The sequence below is a fragment of the Lontra canadensis genome, unplaced genomic scaffold, assembly GCF_010015895.1.
Source record: "Lontra canadensis isolate GAN:19392208 unplaced genomic scaffold, GSC_riverotter_1.0 scaffold4, whole genome shotgun sequence".
In the NCBI taxonomy this organism is placed as follows: domain Eukaryota; kingdom Metazoa; phylum Chordata; class Mammalia; order Carnivora; family Mustelidae; genus Lontra; species Lontra canadensis.
In genome coordinates this window covers 40,581,741-40,609,553 of record NW_022630998.1, presented here as the reverse complement: position 1 = coordinate 40,609,553, position 27,813 = coordinate 40,581,741, and the positions used below count along the sequence as shown (strand labels likewise).

The following is a 27,813-nucleotide window of genomic DNA, read 5'->3' as shown; positions in this document are numbered from 1 at the left end:
CTACTCACTGGAAGAGGTTCTGTGGTTTCTGACTCTGCCCTTTGGTAAGTTCTCCCTTTCCATGACTAATCTTGGCCATATCTGAAGAGGGCATTTGAGAGCTCAGCAGCTTTTTCAATTGGGGACACAAGTGTTTTACATCTCAGTCGGTCTTAAATTCTGGTCTGTGGTGCTTTTGTTAGTATATATTTTAATTATGGTTGTTGGTGGTGATCACAGTTGCTTTGGTTGGTTGTTTCATTTATATCAGAGGTCAGCAAACTGGCTTACCAGCTGGATTGTTCTGTAAATAAAGTTTTATTGGAACAAAGACAATGCCCATAGATTTATTACATATTAACCAAGGCTGCTTTCCCTATGCACTAGCATATTTAAGTTGAACTGAGTGAGAGGTTATATGCACTGGCACCCTATTTTTCCTACAGTCACTGACTTAAACCAGTTGATCTGTAGAAACTTTTGTTATGATTTGTCTCATTGCTTCCTAGTAGTTTATATAGCTTGTTTCACGTCTACTTTATTAATTAGAAGTTAGATCTGCTTTATTAAATGTTTCAATTTTTTTTTCTAGTTTCAAGTTTTAAAAAAAGTTTTTTAAAGATTTTATTTATTTATTTATTTATTTATTTGACAGAGCAAAAGCAGGGGAGAGAGAGAGCCCGAGGCAGAGAAGAAAACTCCCAGCTGAGTGGGGAGCACAATGCGGGACTCCATCCTGGGACTCCCTGATCATTACCCCAGCGGAAGGCAGTTGCTTAACCAACAGCCACCCAGGTACCCCTAACTCCCAAGTTTTAACAAGATTGTTTATTTTAGGAAGCCACGTGACTTCGTATTTGGTTTCAGGTTAAATTTTGGACACAAGTTAAATTAGAATCTGACTATCTGGAGAAGGAAATGGCCCTAATTTACTCATAGGCTGATGTGCAAAACACACGGAACACCACAGACCTTCGTCTGCAAAACTGAACAATGGGAAGCACGTGGGGCAATTCCTAGACTGAAAGCGGGACGGGGCGGGGGCGGGGTCAGGCGCAGAGGGTGGGTTAGCTCCGCGGTGGAGGACGATCCCACGGATTGCCGGCTCGTCCCTCCTCCATGACGCCACAGGCAGGGCCCGCCCCCAGCTGCCCTGGACTCCTGTTATATCGGCGCCTAGCTACTGCCCCGGAAGCTGCCCCATCCCGGGGTCATGATGGGCAGCAAGATGGCGTCTGCCAGCAGGGTCGTTCAGGTAAGTAAATTTTGTCGCTTTTTCGCACCGTGGGTGGTAGGGACACTGCTGATTATAGTAAAGGCGCTGGGGAGACAAGGCGGTGGCGGAGGCTGCGCGGTCACCGCGGCCTTGGGTAGCGCCAGCGACGCGGCCCGGGGTTATTTGTGAGAATTGGACCTTGAGCCCACTGGGTCGGGCAGTGAGCCGGGACTATAGCTGAGGCTTCAAGCTATGCTGCAGGACTGCAGTGTATAAGCAGCTGCGCCGTCCCCGGACCATACTCTGCCAGGATCTCCGTAGCCCTCTTAGGAGTCGGCGGGCTAGGCTGCCCTCGCAGTAGTCTGGCCAATCGACGTATAGCATGGTCTGTGATGTCCCGGATGAGCCAATCGTAAGGAAGGCGGTAACAGCGAGTGGAAGGAAGCGAACCTTGTATCTGACCCGGTGTCCCTTCAAGGTCTTGGGAATAGCCTGAGAACTGGCCTGTGAGCTACGAACTCACCCCGGGCCTGTCCTCCCCCACCAATCCCAGCATCTAGTTACTGGCTGGGTGGGGGAATTGAAAGGGGGAAAGATATTATTTAAGTTTATCTGTAATGTTTTACATGCATTAAAACATGTATGGTTGGTTCTTTCCCAAGCCTTTTGTTGTCAAGCTTTTATCCCCTTGAGTTTAGATTGGTAGCTTAGAGGAACTTTGTTAATCCACACATCAATTACCAACCCCTGATAGCTTTTGTATTTGCTTCTCCAGCAGTGATGGCTAAATTAAATAGGAGAGGTAAAGTTAATATATAAAGGGACACAACCTGCACATTTTTGGTGGTTTTACACAGCCTGTTTCTTTGTTTCGGTTTGAAAGATAATCCTAGATCCCAGCCTTCGGTCCCATTGCAAGGAATGATCCTCACTTAATTCAGTAGGTAGATGCTGAGCATTAACTAATTAAAGATTCTGTGAGGACAAGGAGAACCTCTAACAAAGGACTGGTACCCATAATGTATAACCATACATATTCATAATATATAGCTCAATTTATAAATGGGTTGAAAAGTTGAAACTGCACAAAAGAAGATATAAAAATGAACAATAAGCATGGGAAAAGATGTTCTACTTAATTCTTGCCAGGAGAATACAAATTAAAGCCAGGAAGTGCCACTGCATCTACTAAAGTTATTAAAATTTTAAGAACTGGCAATACCAAGAGATGACATTGTGAGGCACCGGAAACCCTCATTGTTGCTGGTAGGATTATAATTCATATTGCCACTTGGGAAATCTGTTTTGTCAGTCTCTAGTAATTAAACATAGCTACCCTGTAACCTAGTAATTTTACTCCTAGGTTTATACCTAAGAGAAATGACTATATATATCTACAAGAAGACATATAAAAATGACGGAATGGCAAGCATATATATATTTGATATATTTGGACTAATGTAAGCAAAAAGGTGATAATTTATCATTTACAAAATCATTTTGGCTGCATGAGACATGGGAAGAAGGGTATAGGATTAATTCAGGGTTTGAGATTTACAAGTGAGGTGAAGATACACCTCCAGGAAGGAGGTTGAGAGTGCTGGTAATAGACTATTGAATGGTCCCTGGGTCCTAGGCTAGATAAGAAAGGAGGTAAAGTCATGGTGGAACCAGTTGACCGGAAAAAGGAACAATCAAGGAAATGAAGGGTTTGGTGACGCTTACAGTGGGAAGTAACAGAGAAGCGTTATACACTAAAAGGTTGTGGTTGAGGTTAGATTTTAGGTTAAGATTTTAGGGACAATACAGCTCTGAACTCAGTGAAGAATTAAAAGAACTTTCCAGAAGTAAATACTAAAGTAGAAGGAATATAAAGGTAAATAGGCAACTCAGAAGTTTTGTAAAAGGAAATAGTGCATGAAAAGAGGAAAAGGAAAAAAAAAATCACAGAAAAAGGAAAAGATTAGACCGATTCAAAGGAAGTCACAGAAGTAAATAAAAACAGGAAGATGCAACTTTTGCATAAGTAGTCTCTGAAAAAGTAAAAGCAAATAGAACAAGTCTCAAAACGTATAACTTAATAAAACTTGCCTGATATAAAAGAAGACTTAAAACTATACCTTAGGCTTGAGAGAATTAACCAACTGTAGTTGACTAATGGGTATATTCTAGTAGAATCTTGAGGTTTGGTTTGGTTTGGTTTTTTAAGATTTATGTATTTGAGAGAGAGGGAGCACATGTGTGTAAGCACTCACATGGGGGTGGGGGAGGGAAGGCTGAGAGAGAGGGAGACAAGTTGACTTAACACCAAGCCAAGAGCCTGATGCACACAGGGCTGGATCTCAGGACCCTGAGGTCATGACTTGAGCTGAAACCAAGAGTTGGATGCCCCACTGACTAAGCCACCCAGGGGCCCCTGGAATCTTTAGATTTTAAAGGAGAAAAAGAAAAAGTTTGGGTGATCCAGGCTACAAGACCAAGCACTTAAAAGAGAATGAAAGTTATCAGAGTTTACAACAATAATAGTTCATAAAGGAGGACATGCGGATAACATATGTAAGGTAGTTAAGGATGGAAAATATTAACCAGAGATGTATCTAGCTGCACTGACCTTCAAGTTCTAAAGGCTACAAACCCTTCTACACCTTCACTAACTCAGGGAATATTGTTCCCTGCATCCCTTCCTACTAGATCTCCCAGAGGATGAAAGACAACCGAGGAATACCTAGTTGTACTCAGAGTTGTTTCAACATAGGAAATGAATATGAACATTGAATTATGTGACTGTAAGAACAAGACTAAATAATGGAGATACAGTGAAAGTCTTGTTGGTAATACTATTATTCTGACAGTATAGCTCTAATTCAACTTTTAAAATGGAGGAATAAGGGGGAGAGTATACAAAAGCTGGAATACACTTGCCCCTGGTTATTAACTGGTAGTAAAAGATGGGGAAGGAAAACAGAGAAGAGATCACTATCACCTGCTTTCATTCTTTCTCATAGTAATGAACCAATGGGTAGTATCTCAGAAGGTGGCCATTAAGGGTATTATGTAAAGGTAGTAATGTAAATATAAATGCACAAAAGCGTAATTTATAATTGTTTCCAAATTTAAAAAAAATCCCACAAATGAAAGCAAAGAAAAAGATGATATGACAAAGGAATTTATACTTAAATAATCATAAAATGATATGACAAAATATACCAAACTTGTGAGTTATATCTGTAAATGTAAATGATCTAAATCCCGTTTAGAGAATTACTCTCAGGGGCGCCTAGGTGGCTCAGTGGGTTAAAGCCTCCGCCTTCAGCTCAGGTCATGATTCCTGGGTCCTGGGATCGAGCCCCACGTTGGGCTCTCTGCTCAGCAGGGAGCCTGCTTCCCTTCCCCCCTCTCTCTCTCTGCCTGCCTCTCTGCCTACTTGTGATCTCTCTCTGTCAAATAAATAAATAAAATCTTAAAAAGCTATTAAAAAAAAAGAAAATTACTCTCAACTTGGCTAGCAAATACTTACCTATCCAATGCTATGCTATATATGAGGCATACCTCAAACTAAGAGACTTAGAAAGGTAAAAATTAAAAATTAAAAGCTATTTAACTGAACTGTGACAAAGGAGCAAACACAATAGATGGAGAAAAGATAGTCTTTTCAATAAATGTTGTGGAACAACTGGATATTCACTTGGAAAAAATGAATCTAGACACAGACCTTATACTCTTCACAAAAATTGACTCAAAATGGGTCGTAGAATTGTATGTAAAATGTAAACTATAAAACTAGAAAATAACAGGGCGCCTGGGTGGCTCAGTGAGTTAAAGCCTCTGCCTTCGGCTCAGGTCATGATCCCAGGGTCCTGGGATCGAGCCCCGCATCAGGCTCTCTGCTCAGCAGGGTGCCTGCTTCCCTTCCTCTCTCTGCCTGCCTCTCTGCCTACTTGTGATCTCTCTCTGTCAAATAAATAAATAAAATCTTAAAAAAAAAAAACTAGAAAATAACATAAAAAATGTAGATGATCTTAGGTTTGCCTGAATTTTTTAATTTTTAATTTTTATTTTTCTAAAGACTTTATTTATTTTGACAGAGAGAAAGTGAGTGTGCGTGCATGTGAGCATAAGCAGGGGGAAGGGCAGAGGCAGGAGGAGAAGCAGGTTCCCTGCTGAACAGGGAGCCCGCTGTAGGAATGGATCCCAGGACCCTGAGTTCATGACCTGAACTAAAGGTAGAGGCCCAGTGAAGTGAGCCACCCAGGCATCCCTAGATGTGGCTTTTTAGATACAACACCAAAGACATGATAACGTGAAAAAAATAATTGATAAGCTGAATGTCATTCAAATTAAAATCTTGTCTACAAAAGACAGTTAAGTTAGTGAGATGACAAGCCACAGACTGGGAGAAAATATTTGCAAAAAACAACCAATAAAGAACCATTATCCAGATTATACAAAGAACTCTTAAAACTTGGGGCACCTGGGTGGCTCAGTGGGTTAAGCCTCTGCCTTCAGCTCAGGTCATGATCTCAGGGTCCTGGGATCGAGCCCCGCATCGGGCTCTCTGCTCAGTGGGGAGCCTGCTTCTCCCTCTCTCTGCCTGCCTCTCTGTCTACTTGTGATTTCTCTCTCTGTCAAATAAATAAATAAAATCTTTAAAAAAAAAACAAAACAACTCTTAAAACTTAACACAAGAAAACAACCTGATTTAAAAATGGGTGGGGTGCCTAGGTGGCTCATTCCATTAAATGTCTGGCTCTTGATTTTAGCTCAGGTCTTGACAGGGTCCTGAGTTTGGGTTTGAGCGCTGTGCTGGGCTGTGGGGCCCACTTGAAAAACAACAACAACAAAATGGCCAAAAGCCCTGAACAGACTCTTCATCAAAGACAGATCACAGGCATATGTAAAGGTGCTCAACATCACATATCATCATGGATTTGCAAATTAAAACAGCAAAGAAATATCACTTCATACCTGTTAGAGTGGCCGAAATCCAGAAGAATGTGGATACTACCAAATGCTGGCAAAGATGTGGAGCACTAGGCACTCATTCGCTCCTGCTGAGAATGTAATATGGTACGGCCACTTTGGAAGGCAGTTTGGCAGTTTCTTTAAAAACTTGATATACTTTAACTATATGATCAAACAATTTCATTTTGCTGTTTACCCAAGTGAGTTGAAAACTTACATCTACATAGAAACCTGCACATGGATATTTATAGTAGCTTTATTCATAATTGTCAAAATTTGGAAGCAACCAAGATACCCTTTAGTAGTAGGTGAATAGATACATAAACTGTGATACATCCAGGCAATGGAATATTATACAACACTAAAAAGGAATTTGTTATCAAGCCATGGAAAGACATGGAGGAAACTTATATGCGTGTTACTGAGTGACAGAAACCAAACTGAAAGACTACTTTATGATTCCAAATATATGACCTTCTGGAAAAGAAAACTGGAGACTTGGGGCACCTGGGTGGCTCAGTGGGTTAAAGCCGCTGCCTTCGGCTCGGGTCATGATCCCAGGGTCCTGGGATCGAGCCCCGCATCGGGCTCTCTGCTCAGCAGGGAGCCTGCTTCCTCCTCTCTCTCTGCCTGCCTCTCTGCCTACTTGTAATCTCTGTCTGTCAAATAAATAAATAAATAAATAAATAAATAAAATCTTTAAAAAAAAAAAAAAAGAAAAAAAAAAGAAAACTGGAGACAGTAAAAAGATCAGTGGTTGCCTAGGGTTAGTTGGGGAGGAAGTGATAAATTGCAAAGGGGTCTGATATCTTAATGTAAAAAATGAAGCCAAAATTGCAAAGAATTATACATGCACAAATGAGTACATACAAAACTGACCAAATCTAAAATAAGCTGTATGGACTGTACCAGTGTCAGTTTCCTGGTTTTGATATTGTGCTATAGTTATGTAAGATACTACTGTAGTAGAAACTGAATGAAGTTACCAGGAATTTCCTTGTACATTTTTTGCAGCTTCCTATGATTCCATAATTATTTCAGAATTGAAAATTAAAAGAAACAATACCATGCAATACCAAATGAAAACAAGACTTTCTTTATAACTGGAACAGTGAAAACTTACCCAACTATGCTTTAAAATCAAGATACAGGGGACTGGCTAACTCAGTCGTTAAGCGTCTACCTTCAGCTTAGGTCATGATCCCAGAGTCCTGGGATGGAGCCCCGCATCAGGCTCCCTGCTCAGCGGAGAGCCTGCTTCTCCCTCTCCCACTCCCCCTGCCTGTGTTTCCTCTGCCTGTGTCTCTCTCTGTCAGATAAATAAATAAAATCTTTTTTTTTTAAAGATCTTATTTATTTATTTGACAGACACATCACAAGTAGGCAGAGAGGCAGGCGGGGGGTGCGGGGGAAGCAGGCTCCCTGCTGAGCAGAGAGCCCGATGGGGGGCTCGATCCCAGGACTCTGGGATCATGACCTGAGCCGGAGGCAGAGGCTTTAACCAACTGAGACACCCAGGCGCCCCTAAATAAAATCTTTAAAAAAAAAATCAAGATGTATTAAGGAGAAAAGACTGATAATGTGGGCTGTACTGGAAAGAAAAAAAAACAAAACACATTTACTCATCCAAAAAAATAAAAACCATTCAACTAAAAAAAAAAACTAGGTAAAAAATTTGCAACAGAAAAAGAGTTTATAAGCATACTGTATAAAGAACTTAAAAGCATAGAAAAATAAGCAAGAGCTATGAATACAATCTTCACAGGTAAAGAAATGAAAATGCTCTTAACCATATGAAAAGATGAACAGCCTTACTTATGGTAAGATAGCTGAAAATGAAAACTACATGGAGATAACATTTTTCCTCACTGAGATTTGATTAAAAATGTACAAGTCAGATAACACAAGTCTGTTGTGAAGGCTGTGTGTAAGCAGGCACTCAATTGGTCACTCTAGGATCCAATATGGGAATGTAAAACAGTATAAACTCTGAAAGAAAATCTACCAATACCTCTCAAGATTGGCTTTTTTCTCTTTTGACTGAGCAGTCTCTTTCCTAGGAATCTATCCCACAGATATACTGGCACAGATGCCATGGAAACCCAGAGGAGTTTTAAAATCACACTTTAAAATCAGGAAAGCTTTTTAGAGGGAAGTGATATTTGATTGTTTTAACAGATCAACAGATGAGGGACACCTGGGTGGCTCAGTCTGTTAGGTGTTTGCCTTCAGCTCAGGTCATGATACCAGGCTCTTGGGATCGAGCCCTGTGTCAGGTGCCCTTCTCAGCCAGGAGTCTGCTTCTCCTCCCTCTCCTCATCCCCTTGTTCATGCTCTCTCTCTTTCACTCCCCTTTGCTCTCTCTCAAATAGATCAATAAAATCTTTAAACTTTAAAAAATTAATAAACAGATGAAAGCAGGGGCATGGAAGCAGGACAGGACTGAGGATAGATTTCCTGGCATGGAACACAAGCTGTAGATTGAATGGTATGAAATGGCATGATGAATAGGGAACAGAAAAGTACTTCAGAATACCTGGAATAAAAGGTATATAAGGCTGGGGCGCCTAGGTGGCTCAGTGGGTTAAGCCTCTGCCTTTGGCTCAGGTGATGATCTCAGGGTCCTGGGATGGAGCCCTGCATCAGGCTCTCTGCTCAGCAGGGAGTCTGCTTCTCTCTCTGCCTCTGCCTGCCTCTCTGCCTGCTTGTGATCTCTGTCAAATAAATAAATAAAATCTTAAAAAAATTTTTTTTATTTAAGTACAGTTGACACACAATGTTACATTAGACTTTCATTTTTTAGCATGAAAGACTTGTGTGTGCCCTTATACTGTGGGAGACAACTCTATTCTAGCATTTTCTTACAGCAGCACAGTTATGGTGGTGGTTTCAGGCCGGTCCCAACGAACCTATTTACTTCTGTACTCATATAAACTAATATGTAATACATATATACAGTATTTTGCAGATAAACATATCTCACTATCACTATTTACAAAGCAACTCAGAGATTACTTTAGATGCAAACAGTACTGTTCATTAGAGTCTTAGCATTGTGTATTCAGAAAATTTAATATTGAAAGATCCATTTAAGTTTCTCTATAGCATTATCTGGAATTCTAGGGATAAAACAGTAATACTCTGCAAATATTTGTTATAAAAGCAATATTCTAAAAATATATATTACCGTGGGTATAGCCCTCAGACCAAAAGCGCTAACAAAATGTTTAAATTGTTTTATGTGGGCTTGGGGATTATAGACAAGTGTTTTCTTATTTGTGCTTTTTTCCATTTCTTCCAATTTTTTTACACAGAACATGTGTTACTTTTGTAGTCAGAAAAAATATTTTCTTTTAAAAATTTTATTTATTTGTCAGAGAGAGAGCGAGAGCACAAGCAGGGGAATGGGGGGGCAAAGGGAGAAGCAGTCTCCCCACTGAGCACGGAGTCCAAGACAGAACTGGATTCATGGACCCTGGGATCATGACCTGAACTGAAGGCAGATGCTTAACCGACTGAACCACCCAGGCATCCCAGAAAAAGTATTTTTTTTTTTTTTAGAAAAAGTATTTTCTTAATGACCTAATTTTTAGTATGCTTTTTACCCTATTTTACACTGCTAGATATTGACATAGTAGGAAAACAAACTCAATACAAGTCAGGAAACTTTGAATTCTTACCAGGCAGCAAGGCAGTACATGTCATGCAACATAAGATCTGTGTCATCTTTTTCATAGGGTTGTTGTTTTTTTTTTAAAGATTTTATTTATTTATTTGAGAGAGAGAGCAAGTAAGAGAGAGCATGAGAGGGGAGAAGGTCAGAGGGAGAAGCGGACTCCCTGCGGAGCTGGGAGTCCTATGCGGTACTTGATCCCGGGACTCTGGGATCATGACCTGGCCTGAAGGCAGTTGCTTAACCAGCTAAGCCACCCAGGTGCCTCCATAGGTTTTTTTTTGTTTTGTTTTTTGTTTTTTCTTTTTTAAAGATTTTATTTATTTATTTATTTTACAGACAGAGATCACAAGTAGGCGGAGAGGCAGGCAGAGAGAGAGAGAGGGAGAGAGAGAGGAGGAAGCAGGCTTCCTGCTGAGCAGAGAGCCGGACGCGGGGCTTGATCCCAGGACGCTGGGATCATGACCCGAGCCGAAGGCAGAGGCCCTAACCTGCTGAGCCACCCAGGCACCCCCATAGGGTTGTTTTTGAGGTCAGTTGGTAGTATAGTAAAATATAAGTATAAAGTATAAAATATATAAAGTACAGTAAAATATAAGTTAAGTGTAAAGTCCAAAGTTACTATGAAGAGCAGATAAGATAAATTAATAGTTTATAGACCAGCTTTCCTGGTTGGGGAAGAGTAAAATAGTGAGATTTAAAGTTGCTGTGAAATACTAAGTTTAGGGGCGCCTGGGTGGCTCAGTGGATTAAGCTTCTGCCTTCAGCTCAGGTCATGATCTCAGGGTCCTGGGATCCAGCCCCCCATTGGGCTCTCTGCTCAGCAGAGAGCCTGCTTCCCCCTCTCTCTCTGCCCGCCTCTCTGCCTACTTGTGATCTCTGTCAAATAAATAAATAAAATCTTAAAAAAAAAAAAAAGTAGACAACCTTTCTGTTGAAAAAAAAAATACTAAGTTTATTTTAACAAAGGTATCTGTGAAGCTCAGTAGGTGGTTTCTTTTATAGTTAATAGTTTTAGTGCTTCATCTTTTTTTTCCATGTATTTTAATTTTTCCTTTAGGTAGTCAAGCCACATACTCCATTAATAAGATTCCCTGACAGAAGAGACAATCCTAAACCTAATGGTAAGTTATACTTCAGATTTTTAAAATATATATATATATGTACAAGCATTTTTATATATGAATATGCTATTATAGGCATTCTTACTCATTTAAAAATCCATGAGACCATTGTAGCTTAGATCACAGTGGTCTGCTAGGTTTTATGCAAGTAGAAATTAACTTATTACCTCCATTTAAAAAGGTGGTGACTCAACAGAAATGTCTCTGAATTTTTAAGGATATTGATTTTATATAGGGAAATTTTTGTTCTTTCCTTTCTTCTCTCCTTGAAAAGACTATCCCATGCTTACATTGGAGAGATTGTGAAGACAGTAGCCATTCCTATATTTTTCTCCCAGCTGACCTTCTTTTCTTTCATTCACTCATTTACTCATTCACTCAATAGATGAAGACTGCCTTAGCCCTGAGCAATCATTGCCTATAAAGTAACTCAAGATTCTGAACAAGTTGTTCTCCTCTTTTCTGTCCATTTTACCCAGTCCTTTGTCCCTGTTTTTTTTTTAATTCTAGTAGAGTTAATTTACAGTGCCCAATATAGTGATTCAGCAACTCTATACATTATTCAGTAATTATTATTCTTGTCCCTGTTTTTATTATAAGATATTTGATCTTCAATTCAGGGAGGAGCTTAACAAGTTTTATAAGGATCTCTCTCTCTCTCTCTCTCTCTATATATATATATATATACATATATATTTTATTTTTTTTTAAAGATTTTTATTTATTTACTTGACAGAGATCACAAGTAGGCAGAGAAACAGTCAGAGAGAGAAGAAGGGAAGCAGGCTCCCTACCAAGCAGAAAGCCCAATGCGGGGCTCGATCCCAGGACCCTGGGATCATGACCCGAGCTGAAGGCAGAGGCTTTAAACCACTGAGCCACCCAGGCGCCCCTACATATATATTTTAAAGATTTTATTTATTTGACAGAGAGCACAAGCGGGGAGTGGGAGAGGGAGAAGCATGCTTCCCACTGTGCAGGGATCCCAGGCCGCTGGGATCATGACCTGAGCCAAAGGCAATTGCTTAACCGACTGAACCACCCAGGCACCCCTTATAGGGATATTTTTGACTATAAATGCCACCATTTGACAAAATTTATGTCATGAAGATTATCTATATAGGTTGAACTCCACTACCTAGAAGTTTTATTATTTTACAAATTTGTTTTAGTAATTCATTCGCTTAAGGGTACCTCCTTATTTAAAATGAACTTTACCCAACTAAGTTACTCAGTAATACCTGTTAGAATTACACTTAGCATTTGAAGAATGACTTGCTTACTCAATAATAAATAACTCAAAATAGTATTTTAAGATACCTGAACAATTTATTTCTCTAATTATATATATATATTTTTTTCAGTATCAGAAGTTTTGAGATCAGCAGGACTACCATCTCACTCTTCTTCAATTTCACAGCATTCTAAGGGAAGTAAATCACCAGATTTGCTGATGCATCAGGGTCCACCAGACACTGCAGAAATAATAAAAACATTACCTCAGAAATACAGAAGGAAACTTGTATCTCAAGAAGAAATTGAATTTATCCAAGTATGTCATTGCTCTTTATTTTAGTACTATCAAAACACATGAACATTTTTGGCTTTTGGAATTTCATAGGCTGATTTTCTTGCTCTTCCATCACCTTGTCATGGTGGGTCAATAGCTAAGACCAAGATAGTCAGGCCCGGACTATGAGAAGTAAACCATGTACAAGCCCTCAGTAGAGGTACATGAAGGGATGTATGTGTGGAAGTATAATATGGGAAGTAGTAATAACCATAACACATGAAAGAAGCTCAGTAGAGTCCTTGGTAATTTTTCAGTGTGAAGGGCTGCTGAGACCAAGAAATTTGAGGCGCACCAATCAGGGTCAACCTTGAGTCCTCTCCAGATCAGAAATTGTTTATAGCATTGATAGGAGTGCCTAAGAGAAATGAAAAATTGCAATTGTTTTTTTAAACCCTAAAGGTCATTTGCTTAAAATGGTGTAAATTTGTATAGTGACCATGAAAACATTTCTTCTGTAAATTTAACACCTAATTTTTTGCTTTGTTTTTTCCTTTTCAGCGTGGAGGTCCGGAATAATCACGGACAGTGTGGCTGCTATTTGTCATCAGACAAAAAAATAGTCTTTACAATAAAGACTGTCCAAAAATCCAAAATGGCACATGAGAAATTATATAGCAAACAACTTGAATACTCTGCAAAAAGAAAAAAAATGAAATATAGAAAATTTAGATGGACAGTTGTATCTTCTAATATATGTGTCTTGGTCAGCTTCTGCAAAAGCTTACCTAATTGTTTATATGCTTATTAAAGTATACATTTTTAAATGTTAGCCTATTAATTTACTCTCAATTATCAAGTATTTCCAGTGTTGGAGCTATTAAAAGTACACAGTATCTAGTAAACTATCACAGGTTTTTATCAGAGAGAATTGCTGCTTGGGGAAGTGATTTTCCTGAAATTGGATGAGGATCAATGAAAGAATGACTCCATTATTTGTTCTTAGTTTTCTTAACATTTTTTCATTCACAGAGTTACTGGAGTATAACTAGTTTAAAAAGCATATCCTACACTAAGTAATAAAAATATAGTCAAGGTAAAACAGGTGACTTTGTGGTATTAAAACTGGGAGTTAAGACAAAAGATTATTTGTAACCTATATTCAGAAGAAAGTGCCGGAGTTTAAAATGGAAAATATGGGATCAAAATAAATATAAACCTAGGAATAGATGTTTGATTAGACATTGCAACTTACTATATTATTAGGGCTGTTAAGAAAGTCTCATTCTTTGATTTCTTTTACTGTTTTGATTGTCATCCTGTGTGCAAATTCTGAAAACCACTAACTTTCTCAAACTTAAATGTCTGAAAGTTTCATAAAATCAACCTAAATATTTGCCTTATTAAGGCAATTTATGAAACTTTAACAGGGTCTTAGAGTGCCAAGGGCATGTATTATTGTGAAAGTAAAGCCTCACAAAGCTAAATAAATTTTCTTCCATACCTTGAATGATTTCTAGAATATGCTTTAAGGAAGTCATTCCTAATAGTAAGGGTAGCTCATGGGTATTAGAGTCAAATTGTTGTTGAGTATTGCTCATTTGCCTGTAGACTAAGCTTTGTTTTTTTTTTTTTGTTTGTTTTTGTTTTTGTTTTGTCTTTTTGCTATTCCATAGTTTATCTGCTTCTCCTATGAGTTCTCTGTTGTGACCAGTATAAATGTTGCCCAAGTTGAATATGAGATAGGTGTTTGGTACCAGAAATAAGCTGTTCTGGTGACTCAGAAAAACAATGTGATTGATGATTTTTCTGTTATTTAAAAACTTACTTGGAAAATATTCTTTAAAGTCAGCCCTATTCTCTTTTTTTCCCTTATTTTTACATTTAAGTTACAGGAAACCAAGGTCTTTTTTTTTGCTTTCCGAAACAGAGTTGGTTCAGATCATGAAGAGTGATTTCTGTGATTCTGTGGGCCAGCAGTCAGAAGCCCCATACTAGAACTGTCTGAAGGCCATCTTTACTATAGCTCCAGCCATGAATGTCACAATGGAAAAAATTTATCACTTTTACAGAATTTATGAGCACAAGTATGGCAAAAAGGCATGTTCAGTGGGAATTGGTGTCATAGGGTCAGCTCCCAAAGAGGATGGTATAGAAGGAATTCTGGCTTAGCTTTAAATAAATAGCCTGTATTTTCATTTAGGAGATGAGCACATAAATATATATAACCATCCACAAATTGCTGAATTTGTTCAAGCTTCAGATTTCCTCCCTAATGCTATACAATATGACAGGATCCATTAGTGCATTGTGTATTACTTTTTTTCCCCACTTTTATTTGTCAGAGCACAAGCAGGGGAGTGGCAGGCAGAGGCAGAGGGAGAAGCACGCTTCCCACTGAGGAAGGAGACTGATGTGGCTCCGGATCCTAGGATCATGTCCTGAGCGGAAGGCAAACACTTAACTGACTGAACCATCCCGGTGTCCCTATGGTGTTTTACTTTGTAGCAAATCAAAACTTAATGACTCAAAACTCAAAATATGGCTAAAAACAATAATCACTTAACAGGTCATTTTTTTTCTCTGGGTATGGATTTCTGGAACAGTTTGGCTGGACAGCTCTCCATGTCTTTCAGGCTGGGGTGGCAATTATTGAAGGCTTGACTGGAGCTAGATGATTTACCTCCAGGGTGACTCACTCATATGACTGCCAAGTTGATGATGGCTGTTGGCCGGAGGTCCCAGTTCTTCCCCATGTAGACCTCTTCACAGGGCTACCTGATTGAACTCTTACATGAAGCCTGACTTCACCCAGAGTACATGATCTAAGCATGCAAAGCAGAAGAAGCAATGCCTTTTATGATCTACTTAAAAGTTAGATGAACTCAATTCTGACATATTCTACAGGTCACACAGAACAGTCTGTTTCACTGTGGGAATAAACTACATAAGTACATTGATATCAAAAGGAAAGACTTCATTGGGGCCATCTTGAAAGCTAGCTGTTGCTAATACCTGCAAGTGCTTTGTAAACTGGATAACGCTTTACAGATGCTGAATGGCATTTTATACATACAGTGACCTACTGAACTGAGACTTTTACCTAAATAACTGCCTTTTTTACCGTACTTAAAATGTCCCCACATAGGAATTTACTTAGCAGCATAGTATAATGCAGTGATTATCAATTCATATGCCATGATACACTTTAGAACTTCTAGCCTCACAAGTGTACCATGACATTTAGCTCACTATTTAGCTTATTCCTGCTACAAGTGAAGTTAGTTTACTGTTAAAGTGATAACTTTCGGAAGCAACTTCAAACTGAGTTCTATGATACCATGTATCATTAGGTATATCTTGACGCAAGAGATAAATGGTAAAAGGATGGCATTTTGTGAAATGTATGAGAATTTTGCCTACGAATGTAACAGAACTCAATAAAAACCCAGTGACAAAGAGCTGGAAGGTGACCAGTAATAGTTATGTGATAGCTAAGGAACAGAACTGTCAGTTTTCTAAGAGTTTTGGAAATGTAAAACATTTCAGCCTTGCAGCAACCCAATGAGTAGTCCTATTACAAATGAGGAAACTAGGAATAAAAACATTAAATATTTTGCCCAAGTAATAAATCTAGTGACTGAATACTTGTGAGGCTAGCATTCAAAAGCAATTAGTCTAGATCTAGAGCAAGAATTCAATCTTTACTCTGTATTACCTTGACTAAACTATGAACCTTAGTATTCTGCTGCCTTCTTCACCACAAATGAATATTGTTATCTCTTAGAAACATGAAATGCTTCAGCTCAAAACCTTAGAATTACCAGTTTTTTCCTCTACAACCCATATGCAGTCTGTCAGCAAATCCTATTGGCTAGAAGCCAAATCTTACATAGCTATCTGGATAACTGCAACAATTCTTTCACTGAGCTTCCTTTTTTTGCTCTCTAAATCTATATTGTGGTCTCTAAAAACAGCCATAGTGAACTTTCTAAAACATTGTCAGATCATACCACTTTGCTGAAAACTACAATGGCATATATATATATATATAATGATTTTTTTTTGCAGTGGCCTTTCAGTGATGTCTTTTAACACTCTGTTTTGAAGTCCTACCTTATCCCCTTTCCCTACTTTATAATCGCTGTAGCACTTAATAGTATGTATCATAACGTATTTTATTTCTTTCCGTTGGAAAGCATGGATCTTTGTCTTTTTCCCTGCCGATTTCTCAGTCTGCAACGGAGCCGGGCACATAGTAAGTGCTCAATATACATTCGATAAGTCAGTGAGTTATGTGTGTAACGTGTTAATATGCATGAAAACTTATGAGAAAGTTGAGTACTGCTCAAAATTAACACTTAATTGAGCACTTACAACGTCTTAACTTTCTGGGTGTTTTTTTTAGTCGTCACAACCAGTTACGATGTAGCTTATTATTACCATTTTATATAGTAGAGAACTGACGGCCAGAATTCTGTTCCACGGCACGGAATTCTTCAGTTGACTTGGATTTTGTTTCCCGGGAGTCCTTCACAAAGGACTGAATTGAGAAAGCGTTTTGACCAGCCCTGAAGAACTGGGCTCTCTTCTAAGTAACCGGCGATTGCGACGCTAAGCGTCCATAGCAACCATCGCGACGGACGCCCTTGAGCAAGAACCAGACAGCGAGATCAGCGATTAGGTCAAGTCTTCCACACTCACACACACCTATTAAAATCCCGAACTCAGAACATTATATCAGAACGCTGACCTGTCCCCCATACTGAAGGGAATATCTATGTTAAAACGGTAACAGGGTGACATAGTCAACCGCTAACACACACCGCTTCCGGCACCAACAGACTACGGCGTGACAGGGCGGGGACGGCGCAGAAAAACCAACGAACTAGGCCCCGCGCAGCTTCCGTAGGGCGGGCTCTAGCTGGACTTAACTCGGCAGCACCCAAGCCCAAACCGGAAGTGGGGCGGAGCTAATAAAGCGCAGGATCTCACTCAACGGAAGTGGCTGTTGGAGGTATTTAGGTAGCTTTAAATTCCTGGTGTCGCGGAAGCTCGCCCCTTTCAGTTGGAGCCGAGTTTCGTGAGACGAATGGCGGTGGACGTGAAGTCGCGAGCAAAGCGTTATGAGAAACTGGACTTCCTCGGGGAGGGACAGGTGAGGCTCTCGGATGGGATTCGCAGGGCTCTGAACGGAGAACGCCAGGCCGCCTCACACCCTCACAGATTCTCTGGTGGCGTTGAGAGGACTAACCTGGCTACTCCTTTTTGGACGAGACTGCCCAGACGCACCTGCTGCCCCTGTGTGTACCCTGGAGGGGAGCCCCTAAGCGGCTCTGTCCTTTCTGAGGGATAGACTGGAACGGGAGGTGGCCTGCCTCACCACGTTCCACGCCGCCGCGAATCCGCTCCAAGAACCCCGAGGTCTTTGCTTCTCCAGATCTGAAGAAGTAAAAAGGCAAACAAAAAAGCTCCCACAAACTTAGATTATTTCTGTTTTTCTCTCTAGTTTGCCACGGTTTACAAGGCCAGAGACAAGAACACCAACCAAATTGTCGCCATTAAGAAAGTGAGTTACTGTCTGTTATTTTTCCTTCAGTCTCTGAAGATATCTGTATGTAGGAGCTGATGCCTGGGCTTTGTACGACTCTTGACCGTGCTCTGCTAATGAGATATTTATGTCATTTTCAGAGAAAACGGAGTTTATTAATGTCTGTGTTCTAGGATGGAACTCGGGTTGAATTAGTTTTGTTGTTCCATTAATTAGAATGGAAATGAGGAGGAAGCTATATATTATGTTTGCTTTATAACTTCAGACGTAGGCAAGGGGAGCAAGTACCCATCTGCTGGTTCCTCAGAGCTGTTTAATGCCGTGATCTTCCCAGGTCACGTTTTCTGCCACACCTGCATTCGTCATGTGTATCCTCTGCATTTTCTGTGTACAGATTTTCCTTGAAAGGCTTTCATGAGCATTAACATTGATGTGCCTTTAAAAAAAAATGAATTTAGTAACTTTTTTACTTGCATTCATTCACGAAACTTGGGTCGTATGTAGCTAATTTTTTACAAGTCAGGCATCTTCATTTACTTTCTTTTCATTTAGCCCTCCATATAGGCAAATGAAGTAGGGAAGATATCCTTATTTTACACTTGAGATACCTGAGACTAAGAGAGATTGAGTAATTGTCAAAATGACACAGATACTAATGGCTAAAACTAGCATTTAAATCCAGGTGTTTCGCTGCCAGGTTGCTTGTTCTTTCCTGTGCTGCTGAAGTCAGCAATCCTCTCAGAGGTTTTTGTCGTACCTCAAGTTCTCTTGGTGGGGTAGGTGACCACCTCCTCCATTCATTCATTCATTCATTCATTTATTCATTTATGATTTTATTTCTTTATTTATTTGTCAGAGAAAGGGGGACAAAGAGCGCACACAGGGAAGCAGCATGCAGCGGGGGAAGCAGGCTCCTCCAGGAGCAGGGAGCACCACATGGGGATCCATTCTAGGACCTTGGGATAACGACCTGAATTGAAGGCAGAGGCTTAACCTAGTGAGCCACCCACGTGTCCTTACCTCCTTATTGTTCCTGTTGCCATTTGAATCTGTTTTCTCCTTCAAAATTCCTAACTCCTTTGAAGCCTCATTTTAGACATTATCTAGTCTTTCTGCTATAAAGTTTTACACTTGTTTATTTACTAACACGTTTAATTTTACAAAAAATAAATTTCCTGTATTTTTTCACCTATCGTATCTTGGAATTTTAAACTGTGTTTAGAGGGATAGGGTGCCTGGGTGGCTCAGTGGGTTAAGTGTCTGCCTTCCACTTGGGCCATTGTCTCAGGGTCCTGGGATCAAGCCTTACATCTGGCTCCCTGCTCAATAGAGAGCCTGCTTCCCCCTCTCTCTCTGCCTGCTGCTCAGCCTACTAGTGATCTCTCTTTGTCAAATAAATAAAATCTTTAAAATTAAAAAAAAGTATGTTTAGAGGTAAGTGGAATATTTCATTTCTTTTGAAATTTATAAAAAATAAATTATCATTGATGTCTACCTCATCTTTTTAAAAAGATCATACTCAATTTATGATTCCCCATTTATTTAACCAATCCTCTATTGGTGGCCTTCGAGATTATTTCTCTCAATGCTTGGCTGGCTGCCCATCCACCCCCACATACGTAAATATTCTTTTCCAGTTTGTCTTTCTGAATCAACATTAATTTTTTTATTATTTTTTTTAAAGATTTTATTTATTTATTTGACAGAGATCACAAGTAGACAGAGAGAGAGGAAGAAGCAGGGTCCCCGCTGAGCAGAGAGCCTGATGCGGGGCTCCATCCACCACCCTGGGATCCTGATGTGAGCCCAAGGCAGAGGCTTTAACCCACTGAGCCACCCAGGTGCCCCTCAACATTATTTTTTTTTAAAGATTTTCTTTATTTATTTGACAGAGAGATCACAAGTAGTCAGAGCAGCAGGCAGAGAAGGGGGAAGCATGCTCCCCGCTGAGCAGAGAGCCTGTCGTGGGGCTCCATCCCAGGACCCTGAGATCATGACCAGAGCCGAAGGCAGAGGTTCAATCCACTGAGCCACCCAGGCGCCCCCTGAATCAGCATTATTGCTGAAATCTTCTACATGGATACATGTAGATACGGTTTAGTTCTGATCATTGATGATTAGATTCCATCATATAATTACACTTAAATTTGCCTGTCAAAATCTTGTTGATGTACACTTAGTCTATTTTGTTGTTTTTTTTTTATGTTTTCCCTTAGTATAGTCCTACAGAGATGCTTATTCATGTCAGTTTCTTTAGAGAATATATCCATATTTGAAACCATCTGTGAATTGTTGCTGTTTTAGGGCATATATAGCATCACCCTCACCACATATTGTCAGATTGCTCTTCAAAGTGGTTGGACCAGTTTAACCTCCCTCCACATTCTTACCATGTTTGTATTGTCAGATTTTACAACATCTTTCAATTACCTGGATCAAAATTGGTATATGATTGTTTCAATTAATATTCCTCTGAATACCAGTTAGATTGATCATCTTTTCTTAGATTTATTGGCTTTGTAGACTTTTTTTCTACGTTTTTCTGTTAGGGTGCTTAAATTTTTTTCTTCTTATGGATTAGTGGAATTCTTTATTATATTCTGAACATTGATCCTTTGTCAGAAATTTGCAGTGCAGGTATCCTCTCCTAGTCTTTGGCTAGACTTTGTTCATATATGGTGTCTTCTGGGGCACAGAAATGTATAGTTCTGTTCTGGTTGAGTTTATCCATTTTTTTTTCTTTATGGGTTTCCTTTTTATCTGCTTGCCGTTATGAAGGGTTCTATTTTCTTTCTTTCTTTCTTTTTTTTTTTTTTTAATTTTTTTTTTAATTTATTTGACTGAGATCACAGGTAGGCAGAGAGGCAGGCAGAGAGAGAGGAAGGAAAGCAGGCTCCTCGCTGAGCAGAGAGCCCGATGCGGGGCTCGATCCCAGGACCCTGGGATCATGACCTGAGCCGAAAGCAGAGGCTTTAACCCACTGAGCCACCCAGGGGCCCCGAAGGGTTCTATTTTCTAAAAATTTTAAAGCATTGCTGTTCACATTTAGGTCTTTATTTTATCAGGAATTAATTTTTCTATTTTGTGTAATAGGGTGATCCAGTATTTTTTTTCTTGCCGTCCCAGCATTACAGATCGTCTGTCCTTTTCCTGGTGGGTTGTAATGCCAAGTTTGCCTTCAGTTGTAATGTGAGTTCCAGTGTATACTTGGATACATTTCAGGGCACACTATTTTTTTTTTCCGTTGGTTGATTTTTTCCATCCCTGCTCAGATGCTATAGTGTATTTAATTACTACTGTCTTTCAAAACCCTTGAAATCTGATAAGTTAAACATACCTGTTTTTCTTCAAAATTATCTTGGCTACTTTATCTGCCACTTGGGAAATTTCAAACAATCAAGAGAATTCTATATGAACTAGGTATTACATACTGCTATGGCATTATTATTAATTTTGTTAAGTATGAAAATGGCAGGGCACCTGGATGGCTCAGTTGGTTAAGCAACTGCCTTCGGCTCAGGTCATGATCCTGGAGTCCTGGCATCGAGTCCCACATGGGGCTCTCAGCTCCACAGGGAGTCTGCTTCTCCCCTCTCATGCTCTCTCTCACTGTCTCTCTCACAAATAAATTTAAATTAAAAAAAAAAACAATTAAAAAAAAAATATGGGTGCCTGGGTGGCTCAGTGGGTTAAGCCTCTGCCTTCAGCTCAGGTCATGATCTCAGGGTCCTGGGATTGAGGCCCGCATTGGGCTCTCTGCTCAGCGGGGAGCCTGCTTCCCCCTCCCCCTCTGCTTGCCTCTCTGCCTACTTGTGATCTCTTTCTCTGTGTCAAATAAATAAAATCTTAAAAAAAAAAAAAAAAGTATGAGGATGGCATATTGAATATGTAAGAAAATGTCCATGTTTTAGAGATGCCTACTTAAATACATGGGGATGAAATGACATGAAATCTGAGGTTATAAAACATTTTATTCAGCAGAAAAGGGAGGATGAATAATGAAGTAAGTGGGGTAAAATATTGATAGTTGTTTAATCTGGGTAATGAAGTAGATGGCTTCCTGAAACCAATGTATTTTTATTTTGTTTACAAAATGTAAAAATTTTTAAAATTGTTCTTCGATCCTTTTCCATGTAAAGTTTAGAATCAGTTTGTCAGTGTTCTTTAAAAAATGCTGTTGAGCTTTAGATTTGATTGCATTGAACTTAAAATTGACGTATATATGATTACTGAGTCTTGCTATCCATGAGTGTGTTTATTTTGGTCTCATTTTAAGCATGTTTTTATATCATTTTATTACGTAGTTTTGGAAAGCTTTGCACATCTTTTGTTAGATTTATTGCTGAGTGCCCTATATTTTTTAGTGCTATAGTAGTTTACCTTTAAGTAAAAAGTTGCGTTTGTAGTATACAGTTGGAAGATACATATATTTATACATTTACATCTTTTAATCTATTTTTATCATTACCAAGAATCTTATTTTTTAAATTTTATTTCTAGCATACCTAACATGATGTGTTACATTGGTTTCAGGTGTACAATACAGTAATTCAGCAAGTCTATATATTAGTGCTCATCATGATGTGTAGTCTTAATCCTCTTCAGCTATTTCCCCCAACCTCCCCCCACCTCCCCTCTGATAGCCACCTGTTCTCTCTAGTTAATGGTTTCTTGGTTGTCTCTTTCTTCTTTGTTAGTTTGTTTCATTTCTTAATTTCCACATATGAATGAAATCATAGGGTATTGTCTTTCTCTTATTTCACTTAATGTTATACCTCTAGATCCATCCATGTTGTCGCAAATGGCAAGATTTCGTTCTTTTTTGTGGCTGAGTAATACTCTATTTTAATATTCTGTTTGCTTTTGTTAATAAGGCTGCAGTAAACATAGAGGTGCATATAGCTTTTGAATTAGTGTTTTTGTATTCTTTGGGTAAATGCCCAGTAGGGGAATTACTGAATCATATGGTAATTATATTTTTAGTTTTTTGAGGAACCTCCATACCGTTTTCCACAGTGGGTGCACCATTTTGCATTTAGCTGGGGGATTTTTTTTTTTTTAAAGATTTTATTTATTTATCAGAGAGAGGGAAAGAGAACGAGCACAGGCAGACAGAATGGCAGGTAGAGGCAGAGGGAGAAGCAGGCTCCCCGCCGAGCAAGGAGCCTGATATGGGACTCGATCCCAGGACGCTGGGATCATGACCTGAGCCGAAGGCAGATGCTTAACCAACTGAGCCACCCAGGCGTCCCATTGGGGGATATTTTTAAAGGTAGAATAGCTGTGTTTTTCCAGAAGTAATTGTTTTGGGCTTTTTTTTTTTTTTTTTTTTAATTACATGTAGTCATTGTATAAAGCAGTGAGTAAGAGACTGGTGTAAGCCTAAACCTATCAATGCAATTTTTTTTTGCTTTTTTTGTTTTGTTATGTGTATTAATGGTAACAACAGTTTAACCATTTTTTTGTATCCATCATAATTTGTAATTTTTCTTGGGAAAATGTGTTCCCTAAGAACATGTTATTGGACATATTAAACATGTTATTTTATGTTTGTATGTCATATGTTTCCTCCCAAGTAGGCCAACTTGAAGTGATTTTTGTTGTTCTTGTTTATTAGTCAGTATGCCCTCAGTAACTTTTCCACATTTAATCTTGCAGAGATAAAGGAGACATTTATTTTCTTAATTCCATTACTTGAATGTAACTCAAAAACTTAAGGGGCAAGGCATGATAGGTACTTGGTCCTTTCTTATATTGTATTTTGCCTTTCAGATTCATGATTTCCCACTCTATTCTTGCTTACTGGCCACATATAAGTTGCTACATATTTTTGTTGTGGCTAAGTTTCTGAAGTGTTTATATGTTATGCAGTAAGTCTAAATAACACATTTTTAATGTGTTTGGGTTTTTCCCCCCCTACCAGATTAAACTTGGACATAGATCAGAAGCTAAAGATGGTGAGTACTCAATATAATCTGACAGAACAGGAAAAGGTTTTATTCTCACTAAGGAAGTTAGCAACGTATCAGTGTTGAGTGGTTTAGATAGGGTTATTGCAGGGTGCTAGAAGAGTAAACTCAGCATAGAGAATCAGGATAGAGACAGGATGTTTGTGATATCCACCATTTGGATATTAAGAGCCCTATAACCAAGTCATCTGAGTAAATGTAAGGCAACAAGGTTATCAGTGGCTTGCTTGTCTTGCTGTCTTCATCATTCTTTAAGGTATTGTTGCAAGCACTCTTTTTTTTTTTTCCTCTGAATTGATCACTTTGAAAATTCAGGATACAACCTCATGGAAGTACGGAAAGCTCACACTGAGATAGGTGAATGGAAGAAAACATGTTTTTACCTTTCCTCCATAGCTTTGTGTGCTAGCATGTTAAGTCTTATTTAGTCATCAAGAACTAGTTTTTATAAAAAGGATCCATCTTCTATTTAACAGATAGTACCAGATCTTGTTTTTAATTTTGAGTTCTGTCCTTTGTATTGGGAATGATAATAGTCTTACCACTATTTTGCTGTTAGCATCAAGAATCTGTTCCTAATATTCATAATGCAAGAAAGAGGAAGCTGTTGACTTATTTATTGCTTTAATGTTACACACTGTCACATTGTTATTCCAGCAGTCTTCTCAAGGGATATGCTACAAAGTGAATACTTTTTTTCACCATTTATCATAGTGATTTTAAGCTATTTTAAAAATAAAGTAATATAAAATAAAATCAGATGTCAAAAAAACTGTCAAAATGGCCCTTATTTTTCTGTAGGATATTCACTGCTATTTCCTGAAAGACTAACCTATCCCAAAAAAATATGTTTTTAAGATTTGAGATGTCAGAGTTATTTTTCACATTTTGCTTTGCCTTTTCATATAGGTATAAATAGAACAGCCTTAAGAGAAATAAAATTATTACAGGAGCTAAGTCATCCAAATATAATTGGTGTGAGTATGATTTAAATTGTTTCTGGGATTTGGGACCCTGTCATTTCTGAATGTGGTAGTTGTTGATTGAAGGCTCAGCAAGATGAATTGCTTTAGGTGAACCTTGTAAAAAAGCTTAAAAATTTATCAGGCTGATAGGTATTTTCTGTTCTAATTGATTCTATAGGCAGTGTCTTTGTTTTTAAAAAAATTTTAAGATTTTATTTCTTTTTTTTTTAAATTTTATTTATTTATTTGACAGAGAGAGATCACAAGTAGGCAGAGAGGCAGGCAGAGAGAGAGGAGGAAGCAGGCTTCCCTCTGAGCAGAGAGCCCAATGTGGGGCTCGATCCCAGGACCCTGGGATCATGACCTGAGCTGAAGGCAGAGGCGCAGAGGCTTTAACCCACTGAGCCACCCAGGTGCCCCTAAGATTTTATTTCTTTATTTTGACAACATGAGAGAGAGAGAGAGAGAGAGAGCGCGCCACACTCAAAGCGTGAGCACAAACGGGGGGCGGTGGGGGGTGGGCAGAGGCAGAGGGAGAAGCACACTCCCCGCTAAGCCAGGAACTCCATCCCAGGATCCAAAGGCAGACACTTAACTGACTGAGCCACCCAGGCATCTGTAGGCATTGTCTTTGAAACTCTACAACTGATGGAATAAGTTTAATATGGGCATATGGCCTAATTTTGTGAAAAAATCATTTTGAGGGCGCCTGGGTGGCTCAGTGGGTTGGGCCGCTGCCTTCGGCTCAGGTCATGATCTCAGGGTCCTGGGATCGAGTCCCGCATCGGGCTCTCTGCTCATCAGGGAGCCTGCTTCCCTCTCTCTCTGCCTGCCTCTCTGCCTACTTGTGATCTCTGTCTGTCAAATAAATAAATAAAATCTTAAAAAAAAAAAAATCATTTTGAAGCCTCGAGAGCCCTAGCATATATAAGACCTTGAGGAAGCTCCCCTGTAACTCGGTGTCATACTCCACCTCCAAGAGTTGTAGTAAGACTAGTTCATTGATTGATTGCATGTGAAGTACCTGGAAATAGAGCCTGGCATAGAGGGTGCATATAAGGAATGATAGCTACCACTTCTATTTATAGGATTTTCTTAAATACTGAGCACCGAATTGCAGACTGAGGTGAAGTTTTCATTAATTTATTTCTTAACTATAACTCTCAAAATTTTGGAGGAAAGCTTAAGTATTTAGTGACTTTTTAAAAATACTAAGGTTTAGGCACAACTACTTGCTCAGTTGGTTAGGTGTCTGACTTTGGCTAAGGTCATGATCTTTGAGTCCTGGGATTGAGCCCAGCATTAGGCTCCTGGCTCAGCGAGGAGTCAGCTTCGCTCTCTCCCTCCGCCCCTCCCCCTGCTTGTGCATGCTCTCTGTCTCTCTCTCTCAAATAAATAAGATCTTTTAAAAAATACAAAGTTTAGTATTTTTGTGACTCAAATTACTAATTCCTAGCAATATAAAGGATAAATGTCAAATTTAATAAGATAATTCAGATTTAGTTGGGAATTGTCAGCAGTCCAGATACTTGTTTAAATTTTAAGAATTACTTTAGTTGGTATAATCTTTTCAAATATTATATGGAAAATCACATTTTTATTTACTTATTTATTTTTTAATTTTGCTTTGCAGCTCCTTGATGCTTTTGGACATAAATCTAATATTAGTCTTGTCTTTGATTTTATGGAAACTGATCTAGAGGTAAGATTAAGATTCCTAGAGGACTTTCTTTTCTCTTTTTATCAGAAGAGAACCTTATTTATTTGCTTTTTTCTTCTGAGTCATTTAGCCATATTCCCAGTGTTACATACAGAGATTTGGATTTCAGAGCATTTCTGTCTACCAAGTTCCCTATACCTTATTGACATTACTTTTAGAGAAATTAATATTAGGCCTTTGAGAATTTAGAGTTCCTTTTCCATATTATCGCAGAATATCCTCCTTTTGAAACCCAAGTTTTTTATTTTACTTTTGAGAATATAAGATCTTGGGCTTTTCCTTAATACTAACTGAATCTCAGAAACTGACAATCCAGGGACGCCCGGGTGGCTCAGTGGGTGAAGCCTCTGCCTTCAGTTCAGGTCATGGTCTCAGGGTCCTGGGATGGAGCCCTGCATTGGGCTCTGCTCAGCAGGGAGCCTTCTTCCCCCTCTCTCTCTGCCTGCCTCTCTGCCTCCTTATGATTTCTCTTTCTGTCAAATAAATAAATAAGATCTTTGAAAAAACAAAACAAAATCAAAAAGCTGACAATCCAGGGATGTTGAACAACTAAAATTCTCATACACTGCTGGTGAGAATACAAAAAACATTAAATACACAGCTAAAGAATGATCTGGCAATACCACTGCTAGATATTTGTGTAAGAGACACCAAAATATGTCTACACAGAAATCATTTGGTACACAGATGTCCAGCTTTTTTCATTATTGCCGAAACTGGAAACAATCCAAATACCTTTTCTAGTGAATATATAAACAAACTGTGGCATAGCTGTAAAATGGAATGCTGTTTGGGGATAAAAAGTAATGAACTGTTCATATGTATAAAGTATAGAGGAATCTCAGATGTATTATGCTAAATGAAAGAACTCAAGTTCAAAATGCTATATATTGCATAATTCCACTTATATGACATTCTGGAAAAGGCAAAACTAAAGAAACAGATCAGGTCAGTGGTGGCCAGGGTTGGGAGTAGAGGAAAGTATTAGGTATAGAGGGGCCTGAGGCGATTAGGGTGGGGGTGGGAGTTAAAGAACTTTATCTTGATTTTGGTAGTGGTTACATAACTGGATGTCTTTGTTAAACACCTGGCACTATGCACTTAAAAGGGCATATTTTGCCTAACTCTGACTTCTTTTTTTTTT

At 39.0% G+C, this 27,813-nt stretch overlaps 2 protein-coding genes across 7 annotated transcripts in view; both read left to right on the top strand.

Annotated features, from left to right (window-relative positions):
- Positions 1–1,103: 1,103 nt before the first annotated feature.
- Positions 1,104–13,974, top strand: MRPS36 (mitochondrial ribosomal protein S36). The gene is made up of 4 exons (XM_032849220.1): positions 1,104–1,234; positions 10,891–10,954; positions 12,319–12,506; positions 13,026–13,974. Exons 1-4 carry the CDS (start codon positions 1,193–1,195, stop codon positions 13,041–13,043), a joined length of 312 nt encoding a protein of 103 aa, XP_032705111.1. The 5' UTR covers positions 1,104–1,192; the 3' UTR covers positions 13,044–13,974.
- A 3,463-nt stretch (positions 13,975–17,437) lies between these two features.
- The window catches only part of CDK7 (cyclin dependent kinase 7), a 37,767-nt gene continuing 27,391 nt past the window's right edge, over positions 17,438–27,813 (top strand). For 2 of the 6 annotated variants that reach the window (XM_032849171.1, XM_032849159.1), the window contains exons 1-5: positions 17,438–17,622; positions 17,974–18,033; positions 23,939–23,972; positions 24,894–24,961; positions 26,583–26,651. In XM_032849171.1, the coding sequence (XP_032705062.1) occupies positions 17,557–17,622; positions 17,974–18,033; positions 23,939–23,972; positions 24,894–24,961; positions 26,583–26,651 (297 nt within the window). In that variant the 5' untranslated portion in view covers positions 17,438–17,556. Of the gene's footprint in view, positions 17,623–17,973; positions 18,034–23,938; positions 23,973–24,893; positions 24,962–26,582; positions 26,652–27,813 lie in introns of those variants that run through there. The other 4 variants (XM_032849190.1, XM_032849181.1, XM_032849206.1 and 1 more) reach the window with 4 other exon arrangements.

Coding starts and splice junctions, on each gene's coding strand:
- MRPS36 (XM_032849220.1), top strand. CDS start 1,193: ATGATGGGCAGCAAGATGGCGTCTGCCAGCAGGGTCGTTCAG. Junction 1,235..10,890: donor CTGCCAGCAGGGTCGTTCAG/GTAAGTAAATTT, acceptor TTTTTCCTTTAG/GTAGTCAAGCCACATACTCC. Junction 10,955..12,318: donor AGACAATCCTAAACCTAATG/GTAAGTTATACT, acceptor TATTTTTTTCAG/TATCAGAAGTTTTGAGATCA.